We start from the raw sequence: 14523 nt of genomic DNA on the forward strand, positions 1-14523 counted from the left end.
TGTGGTGATTATTCATGCATTAGGAATTTGCAGATAAAGAAACCACTAGGTGACAATGATCACAGTGTACTGATGTGGAATTTACTTAAAGATGTAACTACCATCTGGGGTAAAGGGAAAGGTTTTTGCTTTCGCAAATGTGACTATGGCGGTCTGAGACAGTTTTTAAATTCTATACAGTGGGATCAACTGATGATGTTAAGAACAGTGAATTCTAAATGGGAAGCCTTCAAGGAATTAGTCTTGGAAGCTACTAGGCTTTTTATACCAACCAAGAAATACTGTTCAAGATTTAGACCTAATTGGATGTCAGATAAACTAATAAGGCTTGTGGCAGAGAAGAATGCATGGGATGCATATAAATTATCAGGCGGCACAGAAGCCTATGGTAGAAATAAGCTAGTCTGTAATCATGTCATAAAGGAGGTTAGGCAAGTGAAGGCTAATTACAAGAAATCTTTGGCAAAGGATGCAAAGAAAAACAACAAAGACTTCTCTACTTATGTAAACTCTAGAAGGAAGGAAGGGGATGAATCAGATTGGTCCACTTGACATTGATGGTTCGAATATTGATGATCTTGCTCAGATAGCTAACAAACTAAATGAGTATTTTGCATCTAGATTCACACATAAGGAATTCTGTAAGGAAGGGGAGGACAGAAGTTTACCGAACTCTAACATGGAGCTAAATGATTTCGTAATAACGGAGAGCAAAGTGGAGGAGGAATTATTGAAGTTAAACATAAAAAAGGCACCTGGGGTGGATGGAATCTATCCAGTTATATTGAAGGAGGCAGCAAGGGAAGTAAGCAAACCCTTAGCCATAATTATGAGAGCATCCTTAGATTCAGGGGAGGTCCCCATGCACTGGAGATGTGCAAATGTAGCCCCAATTCACAAAGGGGGTTCTCAAAGAGTGACAAAAATAATTTTAGACCTGTTAGTTTAACTTCTGTTCCAGGGAAAATAATGGAGTCACTGGTTAAAGAAGCGTTGCAGGATCATCTAGATAAGATTGCAGTAATAGTTGAGACACAGCATGGGTTTGTAATGGGGAGATCTTGTCAGACCAATTTGATTGGATACTACAATGTGGTCACAAAGTAACTGGATGCAAAAAATAATTTTGATATCATTTCAGGAAAGCTTTTGATATCATTGCACATGGAAGACTGCTGTACAAATTGGAGTAGTATGGCGTTAAGGGCACGTTGCTACAAAGGGATGGTTGAGTGGGAGACGACAGAGAGTGGTAATAAATGGACACTGCTCTTCATGGACTAATGTTATTAGTGGAGTCCCCCATGTTTAGGTGCTAGGTCCATTGTTTTGTGTATTTATCAATCATATTGATGAAGAGATATTAGACTTAATGTCGAAGTTTTCAGATGATACAAAGGTGGGCAGAGTTGTTAATGACAGTAAAGACAGTATGCTACAGCAACAGGATCTAGAAAAGTTAGGCAGATGGGCTGAGAAGTGGCAACTGAAGTTTAACATTGACAAATGCAAAGTACTGCATATTTGTAGCAGTAACCCCAGAGAAATGTACCAACTGTTTGGTGTTACACTCAGAGTAGTGGAGAATGAAAGAGACCTGGGGGTAATTGTGCAGTCAGATATGAAGTTTTCTGAGTAGTGCAGACAGGCTGCCAGAGTAGGTCCTGGGGTCATGTCAATGATATAAAGCAATGTTGCTAGCAGGAATAAGGAGGTGATTATCACCTTGTATAAGGCAATGGTCAGGCCACACCTTGAGTACTGCGCACAGATCAGGAAGACCCATTTTAGGAAGGATTTAGAGTTGCTAGAAACGAGTACAAAGAAGGGCACCAAGACTGGTGAGAGGAACAAAGGAGTGCTCTTACCAAGAAAGGCTTAAGTTCTGCAGATTGCAGTGTCTGGAGACTAGGCATCTACGAGGTGATCTGACTGAGGTGTATAACGTCTTAAATGGTTTGAGCAGGCTCAATGCTGATGGGATTCTTCCGCTTGCTCAGTTACGAACCTGAAGGAGTACAGATCCAAATTCAGGAAAGACAATTGCAGAATAGATGTGTGGAAGTTTGCCTTTAGCCAATGGGTAGTTGATTGCTGGAACAGACTTCCATTTGTTGTGGAAGTTGATAGCTTAAATAAATTTAAGGCTGAACTAGACAAACATATGGAGTGACCGGATGGTTGAAATGAGAAGGGTGTTTTTTTTTTTGCTTTCTTGCATCATATGTCTCAACTAATGTTAATGCCAATGATAAGATGCTTAAGATTTAGAGTTTATAAGACAAGCAGATATGAAGTTCTCCTCACAGCATAAAGAGGTATTCAGGAAAGATCAAAGTGTACTATCAACAATCATACGGCCTTTGCTATCAAAGAGAAGAATATTATTATTTCTCATAATAAAACTAAGGTGAGACCACGTTATTCATTTCATTACCACACTGTGAGAAAAGAGCATGGGAATATTATATTCAGTCAGCAAGCCTAACCTAAAAAACAACACAGTATTTCTAGAAAGATGTTCAAAGAGGAGCAACTAGATTGGTTAGAAGTGCTAAAAGTTGTTCCAATAAGGAGTGGCTTAAAAGGTGTGGACTCTAAACACCTCAGGGATAGCTTGGTTGAACTGTTTAAAGATCCTTAAAGAATAAGCAAAACAAATGGGGGTAATATATTCATGCTGGCGGGCGAAACCAGAACAAAGCGGCATAAATATAAAATACATTTGAAGCTCTATATAATGGCCCCCTAGGGGAATAGGAAAATGGTCGTTATATCGGAAGGACATTATATTGATCGTCCATGAAATCAGCAACAAAACAAGTAAAAGCTTGAACATTTAATGTAATTCTACTAATACAATATAGTGTAATCTAATTTATAATATGTACTACAGTATTAAACAGAAAATTATGATTGTAAATTTTGCATTGATTGTACAGTGCAGTAAGGTTACAATTAAATTGTAAATTTTGCTACATACCTATCAAGACCTAAAGAGAATTGTTTCATACTTTAAAATAATCTGTCAAAACATGCTGTTTCAATGGTAGAGCATGTTTTATAAGAAACTTATGAAGGTGTGTGATAGCAGTTATTTCACTTTCACAGTTAGGCTGCACTTTATAAAAAAATCAACATACAAGTTCTAATCCTTGATGAGCATCTTTCGCTGAAACTTCTTGTTCAACCACAGTAGGTTCCTCATCTTCATCATTTCAAATTTCAGAAGATTCCATTATGTCTGCAATGAGTTCCTCTTCATTTGTGCATATCCTGAAACATTCAATATCCACATCCACTTCTGCGTAATCTTTGAAGCTTAAGTTTAGGTGATGATGCACATGCTCAAATATTTCTTCCCTATTATTGAACTGTTCTTTGCAATTAATAGAGGAAGAAGCATGCGAAACTTCACACATTGTATCATTCAAGGTGGTAAATCCAACAGGTTTGAAGCAGTTGGCAATCCCTTTTTCATCAAATTCATCCCATGCTGAAACACATAAATACACTTCCTGCAGGATGTCGATTTCGCATTGAATTTTGCCTTAAAGGCATAGCGCAATTTTATTTAATAGCATTCTTTGGTAGTTTTTTTTAAAACACTGAATTACACCTTGATCAAGTGTCTGAAGAACTGACGTCATATTTTGTGGTAGGTATTTGACAGTGATTGCACGTAGATTGTTTACTTGACAATGAAGGGTGCAGTTTTATTGATTTTAAATTATTGTTTTATAAAACTTTTGATTTAAATTTAGTAGTATAGCATTATTTTGTGATTTTCTGATTAACTTGGTGTATTTATTCTTTACTCGGCCTTGTAATTGCATAAAAGTATCGGTAAGGGTATCAAATCCACGTGTTACAAGTTGCAGCTCCACTGAATGAGAAGTTTTTTAGCCATATTTAGCCGCTTTATTGACCAATTGTTATGTTAAATTATTTTCTATAAGTAGCTTACACACATAGTCAAGATCCTTAGTTTATACTGAATTGAGACAGCGAGATTTGGAAGTTAATTAATACTTAAGTGTCCGTAGATTTACCGTTCGTAACTTGCCGCCATTGTTATATGACACAACGTTATATCCTGAACTAGATAGCTTAAGCTTAGTATAGTACAGTATATAAAATAATATTGTCAATTAATCAGTAAAATCTATTAATTTTGTTAAACTTTGTTGTCAGTTAAATTGTACTTTTAACTAAATACATATAATGACTTAGATTACAAACGTAACATAATAAATACATAACTTGATACGGAAGTTATATAAACGGAACTCGTAGATAATACTCGATACTGAAAAATATATATAGCGTTATAACTGTGTTGGGATACAAGTTTAGGGTTATAATTTTGTACTGAAATTGAAATTTTATTGAAATTAAATCGAAATCATAACTCAGACCAGAGCAGAAAAGCAAAAGGCTCAAGCTAATGGGAGTGCTGTGGCTCAGGGAAGAACTGAGGGGGGCAATTGCCCTCTGAATCACAGCCTTTTAAAATGCACTGCTTACATGATGTCTGTGGAGCAATCAGGTACGGGACATGATATTGCCATGGGGGATGTCTTTGTCTGTGTGTGCGATGCAAAGAGTGTAACGAAATCAGGCGACAACTCAGCGTTGTTATGGGCATATATGAGAGCTTGAAGGACAGGGTGGATGCCCTCGAAGGATCTAAATTGAGGGCCCCATTAAGCTCTCAGCTGCCCACATCAATGCCAGAGCTTACACTTGGTCATCACACAACACATTGGCAACCCCCAAGGCAGAATACACTGGTCCCACAGGAACTAGTAGTTGTTGGTGACTCCATTGTCAGGGAAAAGGGGAACATGGTATGTAAAAAGAATGTAACATGGTATGTAACATGAAAGAACATGGTATGTAACTTGAAAGAACATGGTATGTAATAGGAACAGGACCAGGGTATGTCTGCCAGGGGCAAAGGTTGATGACGTTGTAGAGCGGATATCATGTTGAAAAAAAGCCATGAATTAGGGTTGAATTTGAAAGTATCTGCAATTCTGCCCAGAAACGATAGGAGGAAGTATTTGATGAGAGCCTTGAGGATCAATTCGGCCCTGGAAAGATTGTGCAAAGCTCAAGGGGTACAATTTTTTTCAGCCTGGTCTGTACTTGTTAACAGGAGAGACTGCTTCTACAGGGATGGGATACACTTAAATAGAAAGGGTGCAAGAATATTTGCTGATGGTATCGAGGCAGTGTTAAGTGGGTCGGAAACTGCTAGCCTGGGGGGGATACAAGGATTAATAGATTAACAGTAGCCACTGGCAGAGGTGAAAGTGATTCTTGCACTGCTTCTATTGGAATGAGCAATAGCCTGGTAAACAAGATGCAGGATATTTCAGAGACTTCTGGGAGTCATTGCAGTACAAGTAAACACATGGGTTGTGTTAGGGTAGCTAAGAATAGGAACAGATGCATGTATACTTGCGTGTACACCAATGCTAGGAGTTTGGTAAATACATTTGATGAATTTGAGGTATTGCTCAAAACATCAAAGGCAGATATTGTTGGGATATCAATGACGTGGTGCCACACAGATATAAGGAATGCAGAACTGGAATTTGGTGAGCACAATGTGTACAGAACGGATAGGAAGGGAGGAGGGTTTATGCTATTAGTTAACAAACACATAAAATCCAAGGAAGTGAAGCCAGTCGACATCGCTGGACAGTGATGTCGACTGGCTTCACTTCCTTTGGAGTTATGTCACACCAAACTGGCTTGGTCAGTTTGGTGTGACATAAGCACTGGGGGATCAAAATTGAGAGTAGGAGTGTGCTATAGGCCTAATGACTCTGATGAGTATAATGGGCAATCGTGCAGAGAAATAGAGTGGGCCAGTAAATCAGAGAGTCTTATAATGGGGGATTTTAATTTCCCAGATACTGACTGGAATTTGTGGATTGGTCAGTCACACACTAGCAAGGCTTTTGTAGATTTATAGGATGATTGTTTTCTACATCAGCATGTTCGGGAGGCAACTAGAGGGAGTAATACTCTTGATTAGATTATCAGTAGTGATTCTTCATGCATTAAGAATCTGCAGATAAAGGAACCACTAGGTGGCAGTGATCACAGTGTGCAGAAGTGGGACTTACTCAAAGAGGTAACTACCATCAGGGGTAAAGGGAAGGGTTTTTGCTTTCGTAAAGGCAACTACGATGGTCTGAGACAGTATTTAAATTCTATACAGTGGGACCAACTGATGATGTTACCAACAGCAAATTCAAAATGGGAAATATTCAAAGAACTTATCTTGGAAGCTACTAGGCTTTACATACCAACTAAGAAATATTGTTCAAGGTTTAGGCCTAAATGGATGTCAGATGAACTAATGAGCCATATGGAAGAGAAGAAAAATGCATGGGATACATATAAATTAATATGTGACACAGAAGCCTATGATAGATATAAGTTGATCTGTAACCAAGTTACAAAGGAGGTTAGGCAGGCGAAGGCAGATTATGAGAAATCTTTGGTAAAGGATGCAAAGAATAACAGCAAAGAGTTCTTTAATTCTATAAACTCTACAAGGAAGGGGATGAATCAGATTAGTCCACTTGATATCGATGGTTCAACTGTTGATGATCCTGATCAGGTGGCTAACAAACTAAATGAATAGTTTGCATCAACATTCACATATGAGGAGTTATTCAGCGAAGGGAATGCCAGAGGTGTATTCAACTCTGGCAGTAAGCTAGATAATCTTGTAATAACTGAGAGTAAAGTGGAGGAGAAACTGTTGAAGATAAACACAAGAAAGGCACCTGGTGTGGATGGGATCTATCCAGTTATATTAAAGGAGGCAGCAAAGAAAGTAAGCAAATCCTTAGCCATAATTATGAGAGCTTCCTTGGACTCAGGGGAGGTACCTATAGACTGGAGATGTACAAATGTGACCCCAATTCACAAAGGAGGATCAAAGGCTGACAAAAGTAATTATAGACCTGTGAGTTTAACTTCTGTTCCAGGAAAATTAATGGAAGCACTGGTTAAAGAAGCACTGCAGGATCATCTACACAAGACTTCAGTTTTAGCTCGGACACAGCAGGCATTTGTTAAGGGAAAGGCTTGCCTGACCAACCTGATTGGATACTATGATGTGGTCACAAAGGAACTGGATGGAGGGAATAACTTTGATATTATATATTTGGATCTTAGAAAGGCTTTTGATACTGTTGCACATGGGATTTGCTGCACAAATTGGAGCAGTGTGGCATTGGAGGCAAATTGCTGCTATGGATAAAGGGGTAGCTGAGGGGGAGAAGATAGAGAGTGGTAATCAATGGACACTGCTCATCGTGGACTAATGTTATTAGTGGAGTCCCTCAGGGTTCAGTGTTGGGTCCATTATCATTTTCTGTATTTATAAATGATATTGATCATGGTATATCAAGCTTAATGTCCAAGTTTGCAGACGATACAAAGGTTGGCAGGGTTGTTAAGGACACTACTGACACTATGCTGCTGCAACAGGATTTGGAAATGTTGGGCAGATGGGCTGAGAGGTGGCAAATGAAGTTTAACATTGACAAATGTAAAGTACTACATATGGAAAACAGCAACCCCAGAGCAACGTATCAACTGTGTGGTACTACACTGACAGTGGTAGAGAGTGAAAGGGACCTGGGGGTGGTTGTGCAGGCAGATATGAAGTTCTCTGAGCAGTGCAGATGGGCTGCAAGAGTAGCTCATGGTGTCTTGTCAATGATATACAGGAATTTTTCCAGCAGTAATAAGGAGGTGATTATTCCCTTGTATAAGGCAATGGTCAGGCCACACCTTGAGTCTGTATACAGGTCTGGAGGCCTCATTTCAAGAAGGATGTAGAGCTGCTGGAACATACAGAGAAGGGCAACAAGATTAGTGAATGGAACAAAGGGTTGCTCTTACAAAGAAAGGCTTAAGTTTTGCAAATTACAGTGTCTGGAGACTAGGCACCGGCGAGGTGATCTGATAGAGGTGTATAAAGTCTTGAATGGTAAACTGAAGTCTTGAATCCCATTGGCATGCTCAATGCCAATGGGATTCCTTCTCTTGCTCAGAATAATCACCTGAGAGGGCATAAATTCAGATTGAGGAAAGACAGATGTTGGATAGATGTGTGGAAATTTGCCTTTAGCCAGCGGGTAGTTGGTTGGTGGAAGACTTCCATCCCTTATTGTGGAAGTTGATAGCCTAAATAAATTTAAGGCTCAGCTGGACAGGTATTTTGAACGAACAGAGGGGTGAAGTGGAAGTGGTTTTTTTTTTTTTTTTTTTTTTTTTGGCTGATTCTGCATAAGCTTGCTTTCTTGCATCATATGCCTCTACTAATGCTAATCCACAAAGCAAAATTTTCTATTCTTCTCGCTCGTCCTGCAATCCAAGTCTCTGATCCATTCTTCATAGATCTTTGATGTTATCCATGCCTTTTGTTTTGCTCGATAACCAGTGAATAATGTTTTCAAACGTTTAAAGCATCAAGGCTTTCCCAATGATTAAAAGAGGAAGCTTTTGTGTGCCAGACATATTTGCTGCTTGGAGAATGGTAATCCATTGTTTGGCCTTTTTTTCTGCAACTACATTTCTTGCCTTTAAATATAAGTGTTTTATCCAGTAGCAATTTAAAAAAAAAGAGTCCAGTTTCATCAGCATTGAAGATGTCATTGTGGTCATATGTTAGCAAAACATTTTTTAAACGAGTTTCCTTCCATTCCTTTGTAGCATCAATATCCAATGGCGGCGCTTTACCACACACTTTTTTTGAAAGGCAGGCCATGACAAGTCTTAAATTTCTGTAACCATCCATCTGAACTTTTAGTATCAGATGGATGGTATTTACAGAAGAAAAAGTGAGAATGATGCTACGAGTAGGAGCAAATTCTCCATCTTTCTTCAGCATTATTTGTCTTGCTTCAGTAACTTTCTGGTCTTGGAGTTCTTGAACAATCTCCTCCTCTTTGACATTCAATAGATCCCAATCGGAAATGACTCCTTTGGAGCTATTAAGGGTAGCATGAGGAGATACCTTAGTAGGGAATCCACCAAACGATGTAAGTTTCAGAAGAGATTCAGAATGTTTACAGTTGGTGGTTTTGACTAACAGGTCGCCAGATTTCAGTCTTCTTACCATTTTTGGTGATCCGGCTACACTTTCTAAACATTTCTGTATATAAAATGGAGACAAAGTACCCAATGACTGATTCGTTAGCGAATGCAGTATGAGGAAAGGTGAATATTCCATTTGAGGTACATCTGTTTTCATCCTCTTCCAGGTTTGATTATCAGAGTCATTTTGCTGCAAATCCATAGAAGTAGGATTTACAGTCTTGAGAGGTGGAAAATTTTCGGTTTCCATATTTGCTCCTTTTGGCCCCAGAAGGATAACTTTTCCTTCCAGGTTTCCGGCCCAGCCACGGGGAGGCAGGAGCAGTGCCACGAGGTGACCAAGCGGCTGTCAGTTGTGTTAATGAGAGAAGAAAAAGAAACAGAAAGGTGACTTTCCTTTCTGGGCCTTTGCCTACTTCCTGTGGTGCAAAAGAGCTACTCTAATAGAAAATGAGGAAAACAGTATTTAGAACGAAAAAAGAATCTATATCTGACAAAAGCGCTTTAGAAGGATCGCTTTAACGAACGCACTGAAATCGCCTGGCCACGGAACGCTTGGCACCCGGGCCAGAAATGATGGACAAATGAAGGATATACAAAAGTTTTGAAATGTCCCTCATATGTTCCATTACATAGTTTTAAGAGAAGATATTTACATTTGTTAGCAAAGTTAATGTAACAGAACTTGGAAGAATTTAATAGCCACCAACTAGGTTAGATTTCAGGTAATGACTTGATGTTGTTGTTGTTTTTAGTTGCTGGCGCATCGGCTTCTGTGGCCATAATGCACTTCCCAAAGTTTTTGCATTATACTGTGATCCAAGCCCGAGGCAGGATTTGAACCCGCGACCTTTGAGTTGCCAGGCAGGCACTTTACCCACCTGGCTAGCCCGGTCGGCTAATGACTTTATTTGATAGCATTTAAGAGCTTAATTGGATGGCATTTAAGAGTCTTAAAATTTCTAGTGACCTGATAAAGAGCTTATAGTTATCACAATGCAAAGCAGGGATTTAATAGCAGAATGAGAAAAACTGATTTCCCAATTATTTAAAAAAAGTTATGAATATTACGAATAAAAAGGGTAACTTACTGCAGCATGTACAAACAAAACACTCTGAGTGGAATAACTGATCCATTGCTCGACAGCCTCTTTCCACAACTTTTTTCCCACATTTCACACACATTCCTGGAATAAAAATACAATTATAATTAGAGCCATTATTGGTAATAGGCATTAATTTAAACAATTCATCACTGTGCCAATTTTAAATTTCCAGCATGTCTTAATTGCTTATATGTATACTAGTTTTAGAAAATGTTCGACTTCGGATGCAAATATTTCTCTAAATAGAAACCAAAAAATTATTATAAACTAAAAGAGCTACAAACTATAAAGGATGTATCTTTTTCAGCTAGTTTTAGATCAAAACTATAAATTAATGGATATACCAAATTCACACTACAATTGGCACATAAATAATATTCTTTGTCACAAAATTAGGTAAAAATTAAAAATATTAAAATGGACCTAAGAAACAGAAAATAAAAGTCTTAAAGATGGAATTAAGAAATAGAAAATAAAAGTCTTAAAGATGGAATTAAGAAATAAAAATTAAAAATAAAATTTCAAAAACATCAAACCTGCGTAAAACAAGTTCCCAAGAAGCATCTGGAACTGATTTGATGCAAATGATATTATTAAATGAATTGACAATGTAATGAACCTAAATTACAGCTAAAAAATTTCTGATGCCAACAAACAAATGAAAACTAAAAGGAAGAAAAATGCTGAAATGTGAGCAATACAAAATTCTTAACCTATTATGCATTATCAAAACTATTATTGAATATCTGTTTTTTCATCTTTTTTCTTTTTTTTTTTCATTTTTTTAATCTATAAAGACAAATTATATATCATCTGAAAGGTCATATGAATAGTCAAGTTTATATTAACCAGAATTAAATACACAAAGTTTTAATTATGAAATTATGCAGCTGAATGAGATGTGTGAACACTTCTTGCCATTTACTGAAAGCTTTGCAAGTTAGCCACATGAGTATTATGACAAGGTAAGCGATCACAAGTGTTTTAACTAGTTTAGTAACAGTTTTTTATAATTTGTTACATGGATTAATAAGAGCAGTATATATTTATCATTTGTTGAAAGATGAAATCAAATCATCCCAGTGTAAATTTTCCTTTTTTTTTTTATTCTTTTTGAAAAAGAAAAAAAAAACAATTAAAGTAAAGATATAAATGAGAAAGCTTATTGCCAGGAATAAAGTTTAGGATTTAATAAATTAAGCATCGAACAATGAAATACTTTTTTTAACAATCAAATTTTAGGAAGCATACAATTTATGCAAAAATGATAGAATAAGTTAATCTTGTTGCTTACAGTCTAATAGTCAACCTCCCTGAAAGAATATAAGGATCGCAATCGCAGAAGAACGCTGGAAGTGGGATATACCTATATCATTTAATATGAACATTGCTAGACTCTGCTGATTGCTAGACTCTCCCTTCTGTGTCACCAATATGTTTCAAAATCCAATAGAGTAAAATTCAGGGTGTTTCAAAAGTGATGGTCAATAATTTAAAGGTGAATTGTACAGACTACAATATGCAAAAAAAGCCTAGTAAACATGGGTCCTTAAGTGAATCGTTTTAGAGATATTGCACATTTCTAGTTGGGATCCACCACTGACAAGGTGAACTGTACAGAGTTGAGATCCAATACTGACTTGTTTGTTTAGGTTATGTTAGGTTATGCTCATTCTCTCCATTTCCCCTCTCTCAATGCTCTGAGAAGTAGCAGGCATACTAGTACTTGTCAAAGGATAGTCAACGTGGAAAGAGGTTACATCAATGAAGAGTATGCGGACATGCACTTCATGTATGGTAAAGCCAACGGCAGTGCACTTGAAGCTGTACGTTTCTACCAAAAAACATTTCCCCGCCGAAGGCAGCCCAACAGGCAAACATTAATCAGGATACATCAACGCCTTAGAGAACATGGGTGCTTCACATGTGGAGTACGAGCAGATAGGCCCAGAAGCATAACACCTGATGTTGAGGAAAGGGTGTTAGAAAGAATAGAACAAAATCCAGGAATTTCGACAAGGTTGCTCTGCAAGAGCATGTACTGAATCATAGCACTGTGTGGCAAATTTTACATCACCAATTATTGTACCCCTACCATATCCAGCGTGTACAAGGTCTCAGAAATACAGACTACCCCCCCCCCCCAGAGTGAACTTCTGCCAGTGGATGCAACAACAGTGTGCCCTGAACCCCCAATTTTAACCAACGGTTTGTTCACTGATGAAGCTGGGTTTTACTTGTGATGGTATTTTTAATTTTCATAACTTTCACATTTGGTCCAACAAAAATCTTAATGCAATTCATGAGTCATGACATCAGCAACGTTTCTCATTGAATGTCTGGGGAAGACTACTAGGAGACCGTCTAATTGGACCACACTTTCTGCCAAACAGGCTAACAGGAGAGCTGTACCTTCAGTTACTGCAGAATGTTCTTCCAGACCTCCTTGATGATGATAATGTTCCACTTCAGCAATGCCAGAACATGTGGTTTATGCATGATAGTGCACCAGAACATTTTGCTCGAGTTGTGACTCAGTATCTAACTAGAAGGTATGGTCAACGGTGGATAGGTAGAAGTGGGCCTGTAATGTGGCCTCCCAGATCACCAGACTTAAATCCTATGGATTTTTGTATTTGGGGTCATGTAAAAAGCTTGGTGGGTACACTTCTGATTTTAACACAGTTGAGGAATTGCAGCATCAGGTTGAAGGAGCCTTTCAGAAAATCAGAAATGACCCAGGAATACCTGAGAGGATTTGCAACTACAATTTACGGATGCAAGGACAGCATTTTGAACACGTTTTGTAACATCCTGTAACATGTAACATCTGTAAAATCCTCTGGTGTTGAAACCAAAAATTAAAAATGTATTATCTTATGTTTAATAAAACCACCCTTAGAAAGGATTCACAGCTTTTTGCTAAACTAGTGCTCCCATAGTTAGTGTTAACAGAAAATGTGCATTATCTGAAAAATGATTCATTTGCGGCCTGAAGTTCACTGGGGTTTTTTTTTGCTTATTTTAGTTTGTACTTTTCATGTTTAAATTATTGACCATCATTTTTGAAAACTGTATGTACAAATACCATTTAACAAAAATTTTCAAATAAAAATTTTACCATTCCCTGTAAAGTTGCAAACAAAACTTTGAAATATTTGACTAAAATTTCAGTTTACTGAATGAAAACTGAGTTCCCTTGGTATTAAGTTATGATTGCTTTAATGAATTTTATTTCAATAAAGAGTGTTGTATCTATAATTTATTAATAAAGTTTGTTAAATGAAAAGGCAAAAGACTTTTCAGTTATATAATGACCTCCCTTTGCCTTCATTGTTACTGCTACAAAGAAATGGCTCTTCCCAATAGGAAGCATATTGCCATTTATTTGTAATGTTGTGCCTATAACAGAATGCCATTTTGATGAATGTTGTTTGTTTGTTATTTGGTTTTTAAGAGCATTAGCAACTAATGCCATATTGCTCCGGGATATGCGGTGGTCATTCCATGACCTTTCCGCATCCTCCATATTTGGTAGTGACGGGCTTGAACCCCGGTCTAATCCAGAAGCGTGTGCTACGCACTGCTGCTCCTGCCCACCTGGCTACGGAGGCGCCTCGATGAATGTTGTGACTTGTGATTCCCACAAATGCAGCACCTGATAATCTATTAGTCATTTAATTCACAAGATGAGAGACTCCAAAAGGTGTGAAAAAATGAAATGCTTGCTAAAAACATAAGTATACAAGGACCTATATCCATATTTTATTAAGAGAAAGTAAAAAACCAAAATTTGACAAAATTTATTAGGCTAAAAGCCTTATTTAAGTTTCACACCTACAGTAAGTACGTATATATTCAGTGACCTGAGATATATATTCAGTGATCAGTTACATATAATAGAATGCCATGCTCCAGGAGGCAGTTAAAATTTGTCTCTGGATTTCATTTTCATCTAACTTTGCCTTTAAAACCTTATTTTTGGTAGATTTAATGGGTTTTAAAATGTGTTTTTCAGGATGATTTCTGCAATTTATAGCAGCCCCAGTTGATATTGCTTTTTTGGTTTTAATATAGAAGATCATTGATATAAAGAACTGAAAGAAAGGAACAGATGTTAAACAGGTTTTAAAAATAACTGAAAAAATATTATAAGTAACCACTTGCTAATATCAAAAATATTCATGGTCTTTCTAATTGCTTTCTGTCAACAGAGTATGCAATGAGTGGAGATGTATTCAATATGGATTTATTGCCAACATTGCCAGAACAGAATTAAAAGGAG

General features: G+C 37.4%; 1 protein-coding gene across 3 annotated transcripts in view; it reads right to left on the reverse strand.

Moving 5' to 3' along the window:
* Positions 1-14523, reverse strand: part of LOC150076109 (lipoma-preferred partner-like) — a 76704-nt gene that overhangs the window by 35090 nt on the left and 27091 nt on the right. For all 3 annotated transcript variants that reach the window (XM_090387467.1, XM_090387466.1, XM_090387468.1), the window contains exon 3: positions 10224-10319. In XM_090387467.1, the coding sequence (XP_090243593.1) occupies positions 10224-10319 (96 nt within the window). The remainder of the gene's footprint in view (positions 1-10223; positions 10320-14523) is intronic.

The sequence above is a fragment of the Mastigoproctus giganteus genome, chromosome 13 (assembly GCF_048544385.1).
Source record: "Mastigoproctus giganteus isolate SK-2022 chromosome 13, ASM4854438v1, whole genome shotgun sequence".
In the NCBI taxonomy this organism is placed as follows: Eukaryota; Metazoa; Arthropoda; class Arachnida; order Uropygi; family Thelyphonidae; genus Mastigoproctus; species Mastigoproctus giganteus.